The following is a 16,560-nucleotide window of genomic DNA, read 5'->3' as shown; positions in this document are numbered from 1 at the left end:
GTACAGATTGCCCAGAAGGCTGATGATACTCAAGCTGGGTTGACCAGAAGCTTCAGGAAGAATCTGAAATAAGCTGCAAAACGGTAATCAGGAAATTAATAGAGACTCCACACAATTTAGAAAGATACTCCCAAGTGTATCAGCAAAATAGCAGGGTGAAAAAGCCAAGGAAATGATTTTCCTCTTAGTAATAGGTCCCCAAAATTGGCAATACTACATAAGCTAGCTACTATTTTAAGAAGACTTCTGTTTATGGAAATTTGTAATCCCAATGGAGATGGATAAGACCAAGGAAGCGAGACTTTCTACACACAATGGGACAGATGCATTTCTGGCCTGTGGCAACATGGACAGAGCCTGAACAGGTCTAATCCAGATTAGGTTTTAGTCTAAGAATGGAGGTAAAAATAGTTCCTAATGCCTAACCCAGACACTATCTCTAACTGACATCTACTGCCCTAAAAACAAAAAACAAAAAACAAAACAAAACAAAACAAAAAAAACAAGCTTTCTCCAATGAAGTCTTATTGGGTATTCAAAGCACAGGTAAGAACAGGACCCATGTTTGAAAAAATATAGACACACACATATACACAAAAACTGTTATATGGAACTGGCAGTAGAATAAACCCTTTCCCTTTCCTTCCCAAGTTGATTTTTGTCATAGTATCTCATCACAGCAATCATAACCCTAAGTGAAATACAAGGTTTAAATCTAATACAGTGTTAAAAGCAAGAATTTGCAAAGAACACAAATATTTAAACAGACAAGGAATTTGAAGTGAACAAATTGTTTTCAGAACAAAACAAAATACTCAAAAAGATGAAAGACAAATGGTTGAGAAAAATTTTAAACAACTACTCTGTATTCATGACTTATAAGGATCTTACAAATTAAAATGACATTGATATTTCATCTCACTCCAATCAAAAGGATGCTGCACATCTGAAGGCTGGGAACACATATTCACTGCCAATGGAAACGCAAATTGGTGCATCCGCTATTTAATCAGTGTGGAAAGTTTTCACAAGCAGTAAATAGATGGACTACATGGCTTTTCCAAGTCTCTCTCAGGCACATACATAAAAGAAAACCTACATGCCACTATAGAGATTTCTATTTATCCATCTGCTTTGCCTCACTTTTGGACTTAGGTAGAAAATACTATATATCACAGAAATGATCAAAAGCCCAACTATTAAGTATATACATCAAAATACCATATTTAGTTTATTGATTTCTTGAGGCATGATCCTACTGTGTATGCATGGCTAGGCTGGTACTTTGAATATATGGTATGCTATATATAAACTCTTGCTAGCCTGTACATCTGCTCCCAAATGGTGGAATTATAAGAATGTACCAAAAAACTCAGCTCCAAACAATAAAAATAATTTCCAGCAATAGATAATGGATGCATAAATCTATAAATAAAACTTGCTGAATCCATTGAATATGGCTTGTATGTATGTGAGTTCAGGACTGACCACTTCATATTATATGAGCAAAATAGGCTGATTCATGGGAAAAACTAACTCTTCCTCTCTCAGCAGACTTTAGCTTCTTCTAGTGATTTGTATGGTAGTGGGGACCCTGTGAGATTTGCCCCTTCTACTTTAGCATGTCTATTTGTAATGTACGTGTTTAGATCTTGATTAGGCAGTGCTGTATTTGAGGTATCACAGGTAAAGTTTCCATTTTATTTCTAGTAGACACCATCTTACACCAGACATTCTTGTCCTGTAGATCCTGAAAATCGTTCTGCCTCCTCTCCTGTGATCTTCCCTGAGCCCACAGTGTAGGGCTAATGTTGTGGATCTATCAAGGGGAGCTGCACATATCAATTGATCTCTGTACGTTGGTCAGTTGAGATTTTTCATTAACAGCCTATTAAAAACAGAAGTGTCTTTTATGTGCAGTGTAAATTACACACACCTCTGTGTATAAGATTAAGTATTTATAAGCATTTTGGAATTATGCTGGTCTAGTAGGATGGTGGTGGGATGTTCTCCAACATTCATAGCCTCACGGGCCCTGAATAGTTGGCTAGGATTTAAAAAAAAAAATTAAAAACAGATGTGATTTTACTCCTGTAAGAGTAGCCTTAAGTCCAATCCTATAAGTCGTGATCCTAGAGGAGCTAAATAAGAAGGTGAACCCAAAGAAAAACATATAGTTATCCTCCTGGATATTGGAAGTAGACAAGATAGCCAGGCAAAAATTGGGAACTTGAGGGTAGGGGTGAGGGTGGGGTAGGGGTAAGGGGAGATGGGGAGAGAAAAGTAAGAAGGTAGGATGGGGAGCGCTTGGGGGAATGGGAGGGTTGGGATGGAGGAAGGGTAGATATGGAAGTACATATCTTATTTAAGGGAGCCATTTTAGGCTTGGCAAGAGACTTGACTCTATAGAAGTTCCCAGGTGTCCAAGGAGATGTCCCTAGCTAGTTCCTTGGGCAGCTGACGAGAGGGAGCCTGAAATGGCCCTATCCTATAGCCATACTGGTGAATATCTAGCATATCACCATAGAACCTTCATCTGGCGATGGATGGAGATAGAGACAGAGACCCACATTGAAGCACTGGACTGAGCTCCCAAGGTCTCAATGAGGAGCAGAAGGAGGGAGAACATGAGCAAGGAAGTCAGGACCGCAAGGGGTGTACCCACCCACAGAGACAGTGGGGCTGATCTATTGGGAGCTCACCAAGGCCAGCTGGACTACGTAGGTCTAATGGAGCATGTGATCAAACCGGACTCCCTGAACTTGGCAGCCAATGAGTGCTGACTGAGAAACCAAGAACAATGGCACTGGGTTTTGATCTTACTGCACATACTGGCTTTGTGGGAGACTAGTTTGTTTGGATTCTCACCTTCCTAGACCTGAATGGAGGGGGGAGGACCTTGGGCTTCCCACAGGGCAGGGAACCCTGACTGCTCTTTGGACTGAAGAAGGTGGGGGAGGGGACAAGCGGGGTGGGGGAGGGAAATGGGAGAAGGGAAGGAGGTGGAAATTTTTAATAAGAAGAAGAAGGAAAAAAAAGGAAAACACTTATCTTTCTAAGTACGTTCAAGGGCAACATTTCTTGGAAGTCTTCCTGACCCTCTAAGCCATTCTTTTTTTTTTTCATGTTTTCTAGATGGTTTTTATTTCTTTTCATTGTTTCTAATCATTTATCATAGATACATTAGTATTTACTCACTGTGACCCAGAGAGTAAATTTAGTTTAGCAGTAACACTCACTAATTTTGTTTACTAATTTTTGAACTTACATGGACTCCTCAGCTTTTTAATTATTCATTCAAAATATCACCTTTTGGTTTATTATGACACTGTTTATTCTCTATTTGTTTTTTCGAGACAAGGGTTTCTGGTTGTCCTGGAACTAACTCTGTCCTAGAACCAGGCTGGCCTAGAACTCAGGGATTTTACATACATCCATACATATGTGTATGTATGTATGTTTTTTGAAACAGTTTGAATAGCTTTGGTGCCTGTCCTGAAACTGGCTCTGTTTGACTAAACTCGCCTTAATCTTAAAGATATCCACCTGCCTCTGCCTCCCAAATTCTGGGATTAAAGGCGTGCACCATCACCACCTGGCTATTTCTCTTAAAATAGTAAACAGTGCCAGGTGTGGAACGACATGAGTTTAATCCCAGGGCTGGGGGGGCAGAGGCAGACTGATCTTTATGAGTTCTAGGCCAGCCTCTAAGCCATTCTTGCCTCTAATCGTTGGTAATCTCATTTTTTGTATATCCGAGGCATTGTCCTAAACACTCTTTACTGGAGCCACCAGCCTGTGCGGCCCTTGTTTCCCGACACAGATTATATATATTCTAATCTATGAACATATTACCTGACATTTTGAAAATTTCTAGCAATATTTGTTAAATCAAGGAAAAAGGTATCACCTAACATTAGGAGACATTGGAGGACATGCGATGGAGTTACTTGCTTGCTAAAGGACTTCTTTGTATGTTGGGATGGTGCTGTTTGGTACCAATTTACTGTATAATAAAAGATATTGATAGCAGAAAAACGATAGTTGCTGATTACTGCCGAAATATGAGTGACATATTACACCGTAAGGCAATCTTTGTATTGTTGCCATTGTTGTGAGTCATAGGCATCAAGGCTGAGTAGGACTTTTGATTGTATCTATCACTTTTCAGTATGCATTGCACCTTCAGAAATGAGGCTTTCATATAAAATACAGTTCAAATCTTCCAAGCCCATTGTTAATGATAATAATGATGATGAAGATGATAAAGATAATAATGAGAAATAAATGATCCAAAATTTGCAAAAAGTGGTTGAATGGAAGCAACTGAAAAGATGGACCAGAGTAGAGATTAGAGAAAGAAGAAAAAATGGAGGAAACGATTACATATATTTATATTTAAACATTTTTTGGATAAAATAAAATATGGGGATAAATATTATGTTATGAAAATAAGAGATAAAATGACAAATAAATATATATTAAATATGTTCAACCCCCTTACCTATAAGGAAATACAAATTAAAAGAACCTTTAGATTCTATCTCACGACTACAGAATGGCTATCACCAATGAACCAACTTATAGCTATTGCTGCCCTAGTAAGGAGGAACCCATAAGGTCCTCACCCTTGGGAAGAACTTAAAAAAGAACAATCACTATGGAAACCAGTGTGACAGATTCTCAAAAATAAAATCTGAGTGACTGCATATCTTACCTCTAATACTTTAAGACATAAACCTAACAAACTCCCTATGCTAGTAAAGAAAAGTATTTGAACAACCAAATTCCATTTTGCTCTCTTCTAAATGCCTAGGAACTAGAATCAATACTAGATATCCACCAATGAAAAAAGAAATAATGAGAATCTGTTCCAAATGTACCATGTATTATGTTAAACTTATAAACATGAATTTAAAAAATTATCTCAGATTGCTAAAACTAGAAAACAGAGTAAGGATTGAAGTATCCCAGGCTTAGAGAGACAAATGACGTATGAAATTTCTGATGCAAATCTTGTTTTGAAACATTTTAGATTTTTTTGTGAGAAACTGAGTCTGTAAAAGGATGAAAAGAGCTAGAGAGGGGGACATTTAAATGACACACAATGGGACATGAGTTTGCGGTTAGAAAACACGTGATATGAAAGACAGGAAGAGTGTGAGCTGAGTATAAAGATCAGTCAATGACAAATTAAAGTGATGGAGGTGGATCAACCAAACGACATATAGATGAAAGAGCCATATGAAAATCTGCTATTTGTTAGCTTTTTAATTTAAAAAAAAAACAAGAAATAAACAGAATCCGAAGAGAACTACTCGGCTTAATTGGATAATACAGCCACAAAAACAATCATAGTATTAAACAAAGGTGAGTGGCAGGCATGACATAATCCCATCAAATCACTTTACTACCGATACACAAAAGTATTCACTAAACTATGGCTAATTCAATTTGGCTCGTGTATCAATGAGAAAAAAAATAAATTTATGCCACCTGGTCCAATACTGGCCTAACAGCTACAACTGAACTATTATCTCTGTGGGTAGATTTTCGACATGATTCATAGTAGGACATTTGATCATGGCAGTAAGTACATGATTATTAAAGTTAACAGAACTAGGGACCAAGGTACTACTATTGTTGTGCATCTTCTCCAGTTACCTGATGAATTTTTACATATCTAACCAAGAGGAATTTTCAGAAAAGAACTGCTAAAAGAGCCGGGTTTCTTCATCAGTTTTGTGCCAGAAAGTCTACTATGCTTTCATGGAACACCGGCTCTCAAAAAATTACGTGAGAGGCATAAAAAGGACTCGATAAGTGGGAAATAAAGGGTCTGGCTGATGTTTTACTCAACTTTGACCAGTTCAGTTTGTCTTTGCAGTGAGTGGTAGCTAGTGCTGAGAGTCATAATTCATCCAATCACAAAAAAAAAAAAAAATGACTGCCTACTGCGATTTCCTCCCTAAAAGAACTTTTCTATAACCATTTCCAGGCAAAAATGGATGATTAAGGAAGTGATCATGTAAGAGTCACAAAATGGAAGGAATACTGGGAAGAAGAATCATCTGTTCAGGATGTAACTGTTGCACCCATGCACATACAATGTCAGTGTTTGTCTGCATAAGTCCCACAGAACTCTGGAGACATCACCATTCCACTGTAAATCAGGCAAAACTGAAAGGTCCCAAGACTTCATGGATGTTTTCTTGACTGTTAGTCATTGCTTCGGTGTATGGACTCATATTCTTCAGTGGTGTAACCACTGACAATTTGTTTTTATCAAGAAAATAGCTTTCCACTCTCATTCATGAAGGCACTGTACTTAAGTGCAAATATCAACTAAGAAAAATTGAACATGTGTGTGCATGGGTATAGGTGCTTTAAAGTGAATGGGAAATGGAAAAGATGGAAATGGAAAAAATATAAAAGATGATATGTGAATATTATGGGATGTTGATTTATGATCAACATACAGTATACGTGTGTGTAGTGTGGAATTAGGAAAAAATAATTTTTCTTAAATCACTATTTATAAGAGAAATTTGAATAAAGTGATAGCTAGATAAAATTAAACAATGATATATTTCCAAGTGGCCAAAGGTATGTTTACTTAGTGATTAGATGGTGAGTGAATTTTTATTAAAAATAATTTTTTTTTGTTTTTTCGAGACTGGGTTTCTATGTGGTTTTGGAGCCTGTCCTGGAACTAGCTCTTGTAGACCAGGCTGGTCTCGAACTCACAGAGATCCGCCTGCCTCTGCCTCCCGAGTGATGGGATTTAAGGCGGACGCCACCACCGCCCGGCTTTTAAAAATAATTTTTATGCAATGTCTAGAAATACTGATAGAAATTACATTGATGGTAGAGTAATGTATTTGTAACGATGCAATCAGAGTTTTTCTTGGGAAAAATATGGATTTTCTGCTAATATATAGTAAATCTTAGATATTGTTATCTGATAATATAGGAGAGGTTTATAATTTCTGCATATTTAAGTTGATTGCTTATGGCTTTTAATTAAAAGAAAGAAACTCTGAAATTAAGTTACTTATGAGATAGCAACATTGCTCAGCATGTAAAAGTGCTTTCCTGGTAAGTCTCATGACTTAAGTGTGACCTCAAAGCTTGATGGGCAAAAGGAGTTAGGCAAAGCCATGACACAGGTTGTTACAACATCCTACATATATTTCAGGGCTCAAAATAAACAACCCACATGCATACATCATAATAAAGAAGAGAAAAATAAAAAATAATAAGGCACACATGAAAAAGAGAAACACACTCAATTGATGTTTTACATGTATTTAATTTGGTTCTTACAATTTTGATTCAGTATGGATTGCAATAAATGGGTCTTCAGCAGAGTTGCTAATAGAAAAGTGAGCTTTGCCATCACTGCCCACACTGACTTGAGTTCCGGTGCATTTGCCGTTTATCTTATCTCCAGAAATGACATCACAGTATGTGCCAGCAGGAAGACCAGTCTGTAAAGTTTTTGACAAAGCCCTGAAAGAAATGAGTATTTCATGTAAATTTAAACCACTCAAGTGCAGGAAGATCTGTTATCAATAAAATTATAAATATCTCAATCTTTTGATATAGATCCTTAAAAAATCAGTGAATCCCAAAGAAAATACGGTAAGTGGAGGAGTAAGAAAATTCTCCAGACTGTGGACATTATTATTAATGTCTGTTAGTTTCATGGGCTCTAGTGACTGCCACCAGGTAAAGAAAGCTAGAGAATCCAGTGAAGCTCAATAGTAAAGGCTTCCTGGGAGGGCCATCATTCTTTCAAGTACATGCTCTGATGGATTTAAACTGATGTCTTCTAAAAATGTTAGCAGCATCATTATCTCCCTATGTTATTAGATTACAAGACACCACAAAGGACTTTTTCTATAATTAAACATTATCTAGCATTTGTATGGATACATACAAGTTTGTATTAGGAAACTGTCTGTATAAAGTAATTCTAGTATTCTTAAACCAGCAAACATGTGTTCGTTCAAAAAATTATGTACCTTAAATTATTTTGTTCTAAACCAATAAAATATGACTTGTGGAACAAAAAGACAGCTGATTTAGTATGAGACGGCTCACTGCCTCTCAAAGAGATTCTCTGAGTAAGCATTATTTTTTTACGGTTTGCTTTGTTTTTCGAGAGACAGGATCTCGTCACACATTCTTGGCCTCAAACCCATGGCAATATGGGTTTCTCTGCCTGCTGGCATTAAAGACTTTAGCCTCCACTCCTGGTATCTAAGCTAGACCACACAGATGAAAGAACCACAGTGGAAGACAATAGTGAAAGTTTTAAAATCAAAACTCAGAAACTTATTGAAGACACTCATAGACCAGATTCAAATATTCATATATTTTTAAATATTTAAAAAAAGAGATAGAAATTGAATACTCTGTATAAGTATAATGGATAACAAGTAGGTGATATTCAAAGGTAGTAAGAAAGTACTCCAGTCCTATTATGATGCATTGTTTAATGATGTTAAGACTTATATTTACTATTTATATGCTTTGTGAAATGTGTCAAAAGAGCTTGCAAATATGAATACATACTACTGCCATTTTAAGCTATGTTAAAAGAAATTATATATAAGCAAATATTGTTTTTCTTCTGTATCCTGAACAATTATTTGGGGGCATAAATTCATTATTTAAAGATTTTTCACATATGAAAGATATAAATGAACAGGAAAAGAAAAGAGCTAAGCACATAATAGTATATGATCCCACCTTAACTGATATTGACTTACTTGTCATCATTGTTAAAGACAATGAATCCTTTGTTTCCTCTGCCAAAAGCTACTTGGTTGCTGCCATTATCCCACCAGTTTGAGAAAGGCTGACCATTGACTACGTTTCTGAAGGCAACCATGTTCCTAAAAGCACAATATCATGTGAAATGTTGGTACCCATAAACTTCAACAATTTTAAACAGAAATTAAGTCACTTTCTTATTAGACAAGGTCCATGGGGGAATTCCCACCTTATTTGACGCCATCGATGTTCACAGACCCAGTCATTGCCACAAGTCGTGTCTGCATTAATGGTCACTTCTTTCGTTACTCCATTTTTATTAGGTGGTCCAATCCAGTCATTCACATCCTTAATTATTGAAAGAATCAGGTCATTTGAGTGCTTGTGTCTGCCCAATTCTTTCCACTGGTGCAAACCTTTTATGCTACGTCTTTCTTTGGAGTGTCTAATTTTAATCTAAGTCCTGTTTTATGGACCTTCACTTCTGTGCAAATTCATATTCTCTACTACTCAATTCAAACCAACAGCAGCAATTCTTAAACTTTTCACTTTCTATCAAAGAAGTACCACTAATATCACTTCTCAATACAACTGAAATCTCTCAATGTCATCTAATATCAGTACAATTAGAGACAGAAACACTAGCATTAGAGAACAGACTTCAGTCACTACCTGAGAAGTCTCCATCTGCATATATAATATGCATGTGCCTCAGTTTATCCATAAAAATGGGGCATAGTTCTAAGCTACTCAGAAATTTCAAGCCCATATATGAAAATACTTTTAATATAACAATTTATAAGCTAATATTGGTTGATTTCTTACTACTTGCTGGTTAAATGTGTTTATAAAATATCCTGACTTTCCTTATAGAGCTTAACAAAGTATAAATATACATTTGATGATGGTTGAATGGTAAATGCATTTCTGAAAAATAGAAAAGCTCACTCTAGTCTGAAAGCTCTTCAGGAATAGAGCAAATTTCAATAAAAACAGAAGGAAACTCATTTTGAAAAGAAAATAGGAAAAATTGGTTTTCAGTTGTCTAAAGAAGAAACATCTCTATTTTATATTTGATGTTTCTCTCTGAAGCTAGATTCTTGCATTGAAAGAAAAACTTCACATAGTCTGTCACATATCTAAAGGTTTTATTTCCTAGATTAATTTTGAAATTGTTTAAACTTTTGCACTTAACAAACAATACATAATGTTTATAATTCTTAGATTAATTTTAAAATTGTTTCTGCTTAGGCACCTAATCAACAGTTTATATTGTTTTTAATTCTGTAAACACATATTGTTTATAGACTTCTAGCAAATCATTGTTGTGTAATTTTAGAAATTTCTATCTATTATACTCCCTATTTTCCTTCAAATCAGATGCCTTCTTTTTCCACAGGAAAAAATTAAAGTATCTTAGTACACTATCATTGAATTAGAAAAAAAAATTGAAACTCTATTCAATGTTAACAGACACTATTCCCTGTTAACTTTTATGGTGGACTTTATCAGGAATATCTATTTTTATTCTGTCCTTTCTCCTGTTTAAATTACTACTTTTTTATCAGGTACATTTTCATTGTCCTTACTGTACAAAAATTGGTGAATAAACACGTAATAATAAGTATCATATGCTATAATTTCATGTAAAATTAAATCGAAACCTCTTCCTTTTCTAGATTACAATGTTCCCTGAAGAATTTCAAGACTTACTTTTCCATTCTGGAACTTTCTTGTCCAACGGTAACTTGACATTACTCGCGTAAATCCATAAGGATGAGCCAACATAAATCCAACTGCCATTTTATACATTCTGAAAGTTTAAAAATGGTATTAAAGCAGAAGTATATAAAGTAATGCCATCGTTAAAAGGAGATTACACAACAGCAAAGAATGTTCTCCCACCTAGCATCCCAGAAGGTCAGGATAGATGATCCTCCAGCACCATGTCCTCGCTGGTTATCATGGTTGTCCACAAATACAAGGGCTCTATCAGAAGGCACAAAACCCCAACCTTCTCCCCAGTTCCTACATTTTTAAAAAAGCAATTATTATTTCACAATGCTTAGACTAACTTTACATATGGCATCCTGCATTATCTAAATAAATAACAATTCCATGTTAAATCTCTCTTATAGGAACATAGGAACATATATATATATATGTGTGTGTGTGTGTGTGTGTGTGTGTGTGTGTACATAGAATATTATTTTCTATGAAAATAAATATCCTTTTTTGGTTGTTATGGTATAATCTTTTGTTCTTAAAATGTTTGTTTTCTTTAAATTTTTCATGAACTGTAATTTTATAGACTTGAAAAGCAAAAAATCCATTTAATATTATGTAAAGTAGAAATCTGCAGTGCTATTATTATAAAAACATTAAAATGTTCAAATTAATTCTATGATATAAAATAGGTAAACTTCATACTTGACATTATAAGTATCATTTATGAATATACCTATTCTTGTAATAATAATGTAGCTTTAATAGACCATAAATAAACATTCCTGAAAAATAATGATATTATTACAAACAGACAAAAATCACTAAGTGAAACTTTGGATTTCTAGGGCTACCTGGTGAATGACATCCCAAACAGAAATATAATTTGGTGGAGTTTAAAAACATTGAGCCTAATAATTAATCATAGTTGTTTAAATGAGAATAGTACTATAACATGCTGATATCAAATGACATAAAATGTATGACAGAGCAAATGAAGAAATGGTGTATATTTACTTTAAATAGGCCATCTTCTCTCCACTCCACTTGCGGATAACTGTGCCAAGTTTTGCTCCATACTTGAATTCTGTCACACGACCGTTTCCAAAGTACTCACTACTTTTAATTGCCTCGCCACCCAGATCAATGACCTAGGAGATACATTGAGTCAGCTGTAATTTTTAATATAAAGTTAAAGCATATTATCTAAATATAATGTCATTCAGAAATCTTTATAATATTTTTGTTATTTGAAATGATCCTAATGGTTTTCTTTCTACTAAGATTCTGATATTTTCATAAATTGTATGTCACAATATTTAACGAATCCAAATGATAGGGTCACTTCTTATCCTCCAGAGTGGTTAACATAGGGGAAAATTCATTAGTTCACATTGATATAATGCTAGCTGTCAAGTGAGCATCAGAAGTGTTTATAAACTCATTAGTGTTTCCAGGGAAACAGAGCTTCAAATGCATTATCCCCAGTACACTTCAAATGATATTTTTGCCACACAGAAATCTTCATCACTTTGCAAACTGATACTGTGAGATAAATCTCAAACTCTGAATGATTGGCTTGAGATAAATACCAATATGAGTGCTCTATCTTTTATAATGATATCTGGGGATTTAGAAAATGAATTAATGAAATTTGCACAAAGTTGCAACCTGCTGTGGTAAAGAATTAACTGTGCTACCTACAAATAACCACAATCTATTATTAAGTAATTGAATTCTACAATGTGTAACTGACAGAAATATTAACCTACATTATGAATTTTATGCTTAGTAAAATCAACTACCTAATTTACAAACTAATGACATTTAAGAAATAGCCCTCAAGGGCTCAAAATTATACAAGGTAATATAGAAAGAACTATAGGCAACTGTGGAAATTGGGAAATAAAAATCAAGGAAGACTATATCAATTGATTGCCTAGTACAAATATATAAATATATTTTAGCAATATAGACTATATTAGTTATAATTAAGAGGATATATATTTAAACATACATATACAAATATATTCCTAAATACAATATGTTTAACAATTTTGAAAATATTTAGAAACAAGTATATAAATTTATGTAATTTAAGAACACGTGTATATTAGTATATAAAATATGCTCTTAAATGTATATACATATACTATATGAACACAAATATGTACAGATATGTACATATATGGGTGTGTTCAATAAACAAAGAGTCAAAAGAGATCCCACAAACTTTAAAGAGAATATGAAGGCATATATAGAAGAGTTTAGAGGGAGGAAAGGGACAGGAGAACATTGCAAAGAATTTATAGTATTAAATTTAAAAAAAAACATGTATATTGTTTTACCTCTTGAAAAATAAATGGCTTGCTTCCTGCAGAGAACCATTTTGTATTTAAATTATGCAGTTTGTCCAAAATCGCCTTTATGTCTCCAGGCCACATGTGCTTAGCAGCATCAAGTCTGAACCCTGCTACACCAATGTCAATGAGACGGTTCAAGTAGTCAGCCACCTTGGTACGAACATAATCTTTCTCAAGTGCAAGATCCAGAAGGCCAGACAGACGACAATTTCTGACCTATTTTAAAAAAGATTATTGATGTATAAAATATCATGTATGGCCTATGAATTCATTTCTTCATTCAGTCCTTCATTCATTAACAAATGGATATTTTCTTATTGCATTTACTTAGATCATAGAACATTGTCTTTCCTTAGAACATGAGGAGAACTGGTGATTTAATTGGAACACAGATTTTAAAATATTTTTGTGGTAGATACAGAAATATCAGCTAAAATTAGTAAGAATTAACCTGGCTAATACATTTTTCTCCATGTTTATCTCTATTTTTTTCTTTCTCTTCTCCTTCCCTTATCCCTGTTCGCTCAAAACTCCTGGTCTCCTCTTCCTCCCTTTCTCTCTTTATTTCATTTATTTTATTTATATTTAATCTTCCGTTATTTTTCATTGTTTACAGATTCTATTCCAGAAAATTTTACAGGTTAAGTAAGTGTACTACTTCAAATGTGGAATTATAGCCAATAATTGAAATGGTTTTAAAATACTTATTGCTATTTCTAATAATTTCTCCATACTGCAATGTTTGTATAATTGATGAAACCATGCTTTTAAAATTTTCACCCAAGGTCACAATATTGTATCTCAATTTCATAATTGATTTTTCGTGTATCCCTAAAAATCATGCAACAAAAATCCAGTAAATTTTTTCCATCTCTATTTTTCAAGATTTCTTTCATGGGACCTCTTTTCCTATGGAATCTGAATATGTCTAATGGTTATCCATAAATTTCTTGTGCATTTCTAGATACCTTAATGCTTCTTTATTCTAATAAAATTTCTATCATTACCTGATTAGCATCATTGTAGTTAGAAATTTCTCCATTGCATTTTCCGTCATTAAAATGGCTAGCAGAATATGAAACCCCAGGGAAATCCCTGTTATTGGCATTGTAGTAAGTTCCACAGGTACTGCTAGTCCCTGCACCACCGCCTGCGCCACACATGTGGTTAATAACTGCATCCACATAAATACGGACCTGGAGAAGAAAAGTTCTTGCTTCAGCTGAAGTCAGGAATCTAAAGTTTCAGTAGCAAAATTGTAACATGCTAGGAAATCTCCAAAATATATCTTCTGATTCTTGATAGATTTATGTTAGAAAAGAGAGTCAAGTGGGAAAGAAAAACAATGTGAAATTAGATTAACAGTATCCTAATATTAAGAAAAGGATATAAATTTTCAATGGAGCTAAACAAAAACTATTACAATTATAAACAAAAAATCTATTTTTGAGGAAGCAAAGCATAGTTTAAATATGAGAGTATTGTGTTTCAAATTTTTCAGGATCACTAGAAGAACTGTGATTGCAATATATGTTGTGAATCTGAAGACCAGAAGGTAGATAGATATCTCTTCATTATAGGAGAAAGTGCGTACTTACCATTAAACACAATAAAGAGAAAGAAAATCTAAGAATTGTTGGGAGAAATAATAATTATATAAAATAACTTAATACTCACATATGACCTAATACCTAACAAAAATATGTTAAGTGTTTGTAGCTATTAATGTTAAAAGTAAACATTTTGCAGTATTAGAGAATTTAAAAGGTGACAATAAGGCATAAGTATATTTTTATTAATAGAAAAAATACAATGTAAGATTTCAGAAATGTAAAATCTTCTACTCAAACAGAAAGAACTTGAAACAAAGAGAAATATTGTATATATAATAACTGTAAAGAAAAATGTGACTTCACTTACACCAACATTGTTGCACCTCTTCACCATGTCTTTGAATTCATCTTCATTTCCAGACCTTGTACATATTTTGTAGCTAATTGGTTGATATCTTTCCCACCATGGCCTTGACGGATTAGAAACCACAATATTTTCATTGGGTGGAGAGACCTACAAATAGAACTATTATAATTAGTGCTGGATTAAAGCGTACCTTACATAATTAAATCTTGATAAAAACCTATCAGTGATCCAATGTTATTTCTCACCCTGTGCATATGCAGGGTGTTGTTTATTAACAACCACATGAAAATATGGAAGGATATTGCAGTGTTCCCATGTAAGTATCCTACAACAAAGTATAAAGAAGCCACCCCTACCAAAAAATTTCCTTCCACAGGAAAGTTGTGTGTGAAAAGAAGTTATCCTTCAGACTCACTCGTCTAGATTAGAATACATTTTGATGTGAGCACAGTGAACTCTACAGTTGAATTTTAAACAAATCCTACCTGCACACCTCCGAATCCCTTAGGAGCTAAGTATCTCTCACATTCCTTGGCAATATCAACCCAGCGCCACTCAAACAGGTGGACAATGGAAGTCCGTCCCGATTTAGTGTGTGGGTTATACTGAGCCCAGCAGAACCCAATAAGGGAAAGCAACAGGAAGAACTTCATTTTGCTTTGAAGTTGTCAGTGTTCTCTCTACCACTTCTTTATATGCTGAAAGAGGGACATTTTGCAAAGTAAATGTTCATGAATAAATATTTAGAGTACAAGCTGTAATCTGAAAGAGATTAGCAGCAATGATGTGAGCAGATGAAGAATCCTCAGAAACTCCCATGGAGAATAAACTTAGTATTTTTTAAGGTCAAATATTATTTAATTGGTATTACATCTTGTTTATGTCCTCCAATAGTACATCACAACTGAAACCAAATATATCTAGAATTTTCCATACATAAATCTTTGTATTTCCCATTACAAGTAGTCATGGGATCATCAATTTGGCTTTTGGCTCCCTACTAAGATATTAATTCATTTTAATAATTTCTTTCAATTTAAAGAAACTGAAAAACATAATGGGATGTACCTGCTATTTTAGTACTAAAGTGAAAGATAAATTAGGATATCTGGCAGTTCAGAAGAGTATATATAGAAAGTCCTCAAAACAAATAAATTAGTAAAATTTATATAAGGAATGACATTAAATTTAAATGCCTCTGGATCATACATATATGCATTTCCCCTTCATCAGTCCATAGGATCAATCAGTGGTCAGAGCAGTATTCCTGAAACATTGCTTAATAAAAAATAAAAATTCATTGCTTTTCACAATGTACCTCAATACCTATAAAAGAAAATATAGTATAGGTTAAGAAACAACCCACCCTTACATTTAGCCAGTAATGAGTTAGTGTACTCATTTTGCGAAAGAAAGAGTATGTGAGGACTATAATGATGAACAAGGCAGGTTCCTATTCTAGAAGTTCCTTTTAGTATAAAAAGAAAACAGCATAAATATTACTAAAGCAATAATGGTGTTAATAGCATAATATAGATGAAGATCATGAGAAAATTGATAATATAGTGAGTTTAACATGGATGTCTTGTGTTTGGAGACTACTCCTAAGAATGTGACCTTTTAGTTTGAATGAAGATTAGCAGAGGATGCTTTGAATATCAGAGAAAAAGAGATCATGGCAAAGTAATGCTTACAGATGAACAGAATTTAGAATATTGGGGAAATATTTAAAAACAACAGAAATGTCAATGGCATTAGAGATTCTATGAAA

The 16,560-nt window shown here is 34.1% G+C and overlaps 1 protein-coding gene across 1 annotated transcript; it reads right to left on the bottom strand.

The window, feature by feature from the left end:
- Positions 1-7,322: 7,322 nt before the first annotated feature.
- LOC121446002 (pancreatic alpha-amylase) lies at positions 7,323-15,442 on the bottom strand. The gene is made up of 10 exons (XM_041648298.1): positions 15,275-15,442; positions 14,790-14,936; positions 13,877-14,065; positions 12,855-13,085; positions 11,524-11,657; positions 10,687-10,809; positions 10,495-10,594; positions 9,011-9,129; positions 8,778-8,903; positions 7,323-7,512 (listed from the first exon to the last, which is right to left on the bottom strand). The coding sequence occupies exons 1-10, from the start codon at positions 15,440-15,442 to the stop codon at positions 7,323-7,325; spliced, it is 1,527 nt and encodes a 508-aa protein (XP_041504232.1).
- Between the last annotated feature and the right edge of the window lie 1,118 nt (positions 15,443-16,560).

Source organism: Microtus oregoni, unplaced genomic scaffold (genome assembly GCF_018167655.1).
Source record: "Microtus oregoni isolate MIOR12 unplaced genomic scaffold, Mior012 000000F_ref0000247, whole genome shotgun sequence".
In the NCBI taxonomy this organism is placed as follows: Eukaryota; Metazoa; Chordata; class Mammalia; order Rodentia; family Cricetidae; genus Microtus; species Microtus oregoni.
Note: the sequence above shows the minus strand (reverse complement) of the source record. Positions and strands in the feature narration are given on the sequence as shown.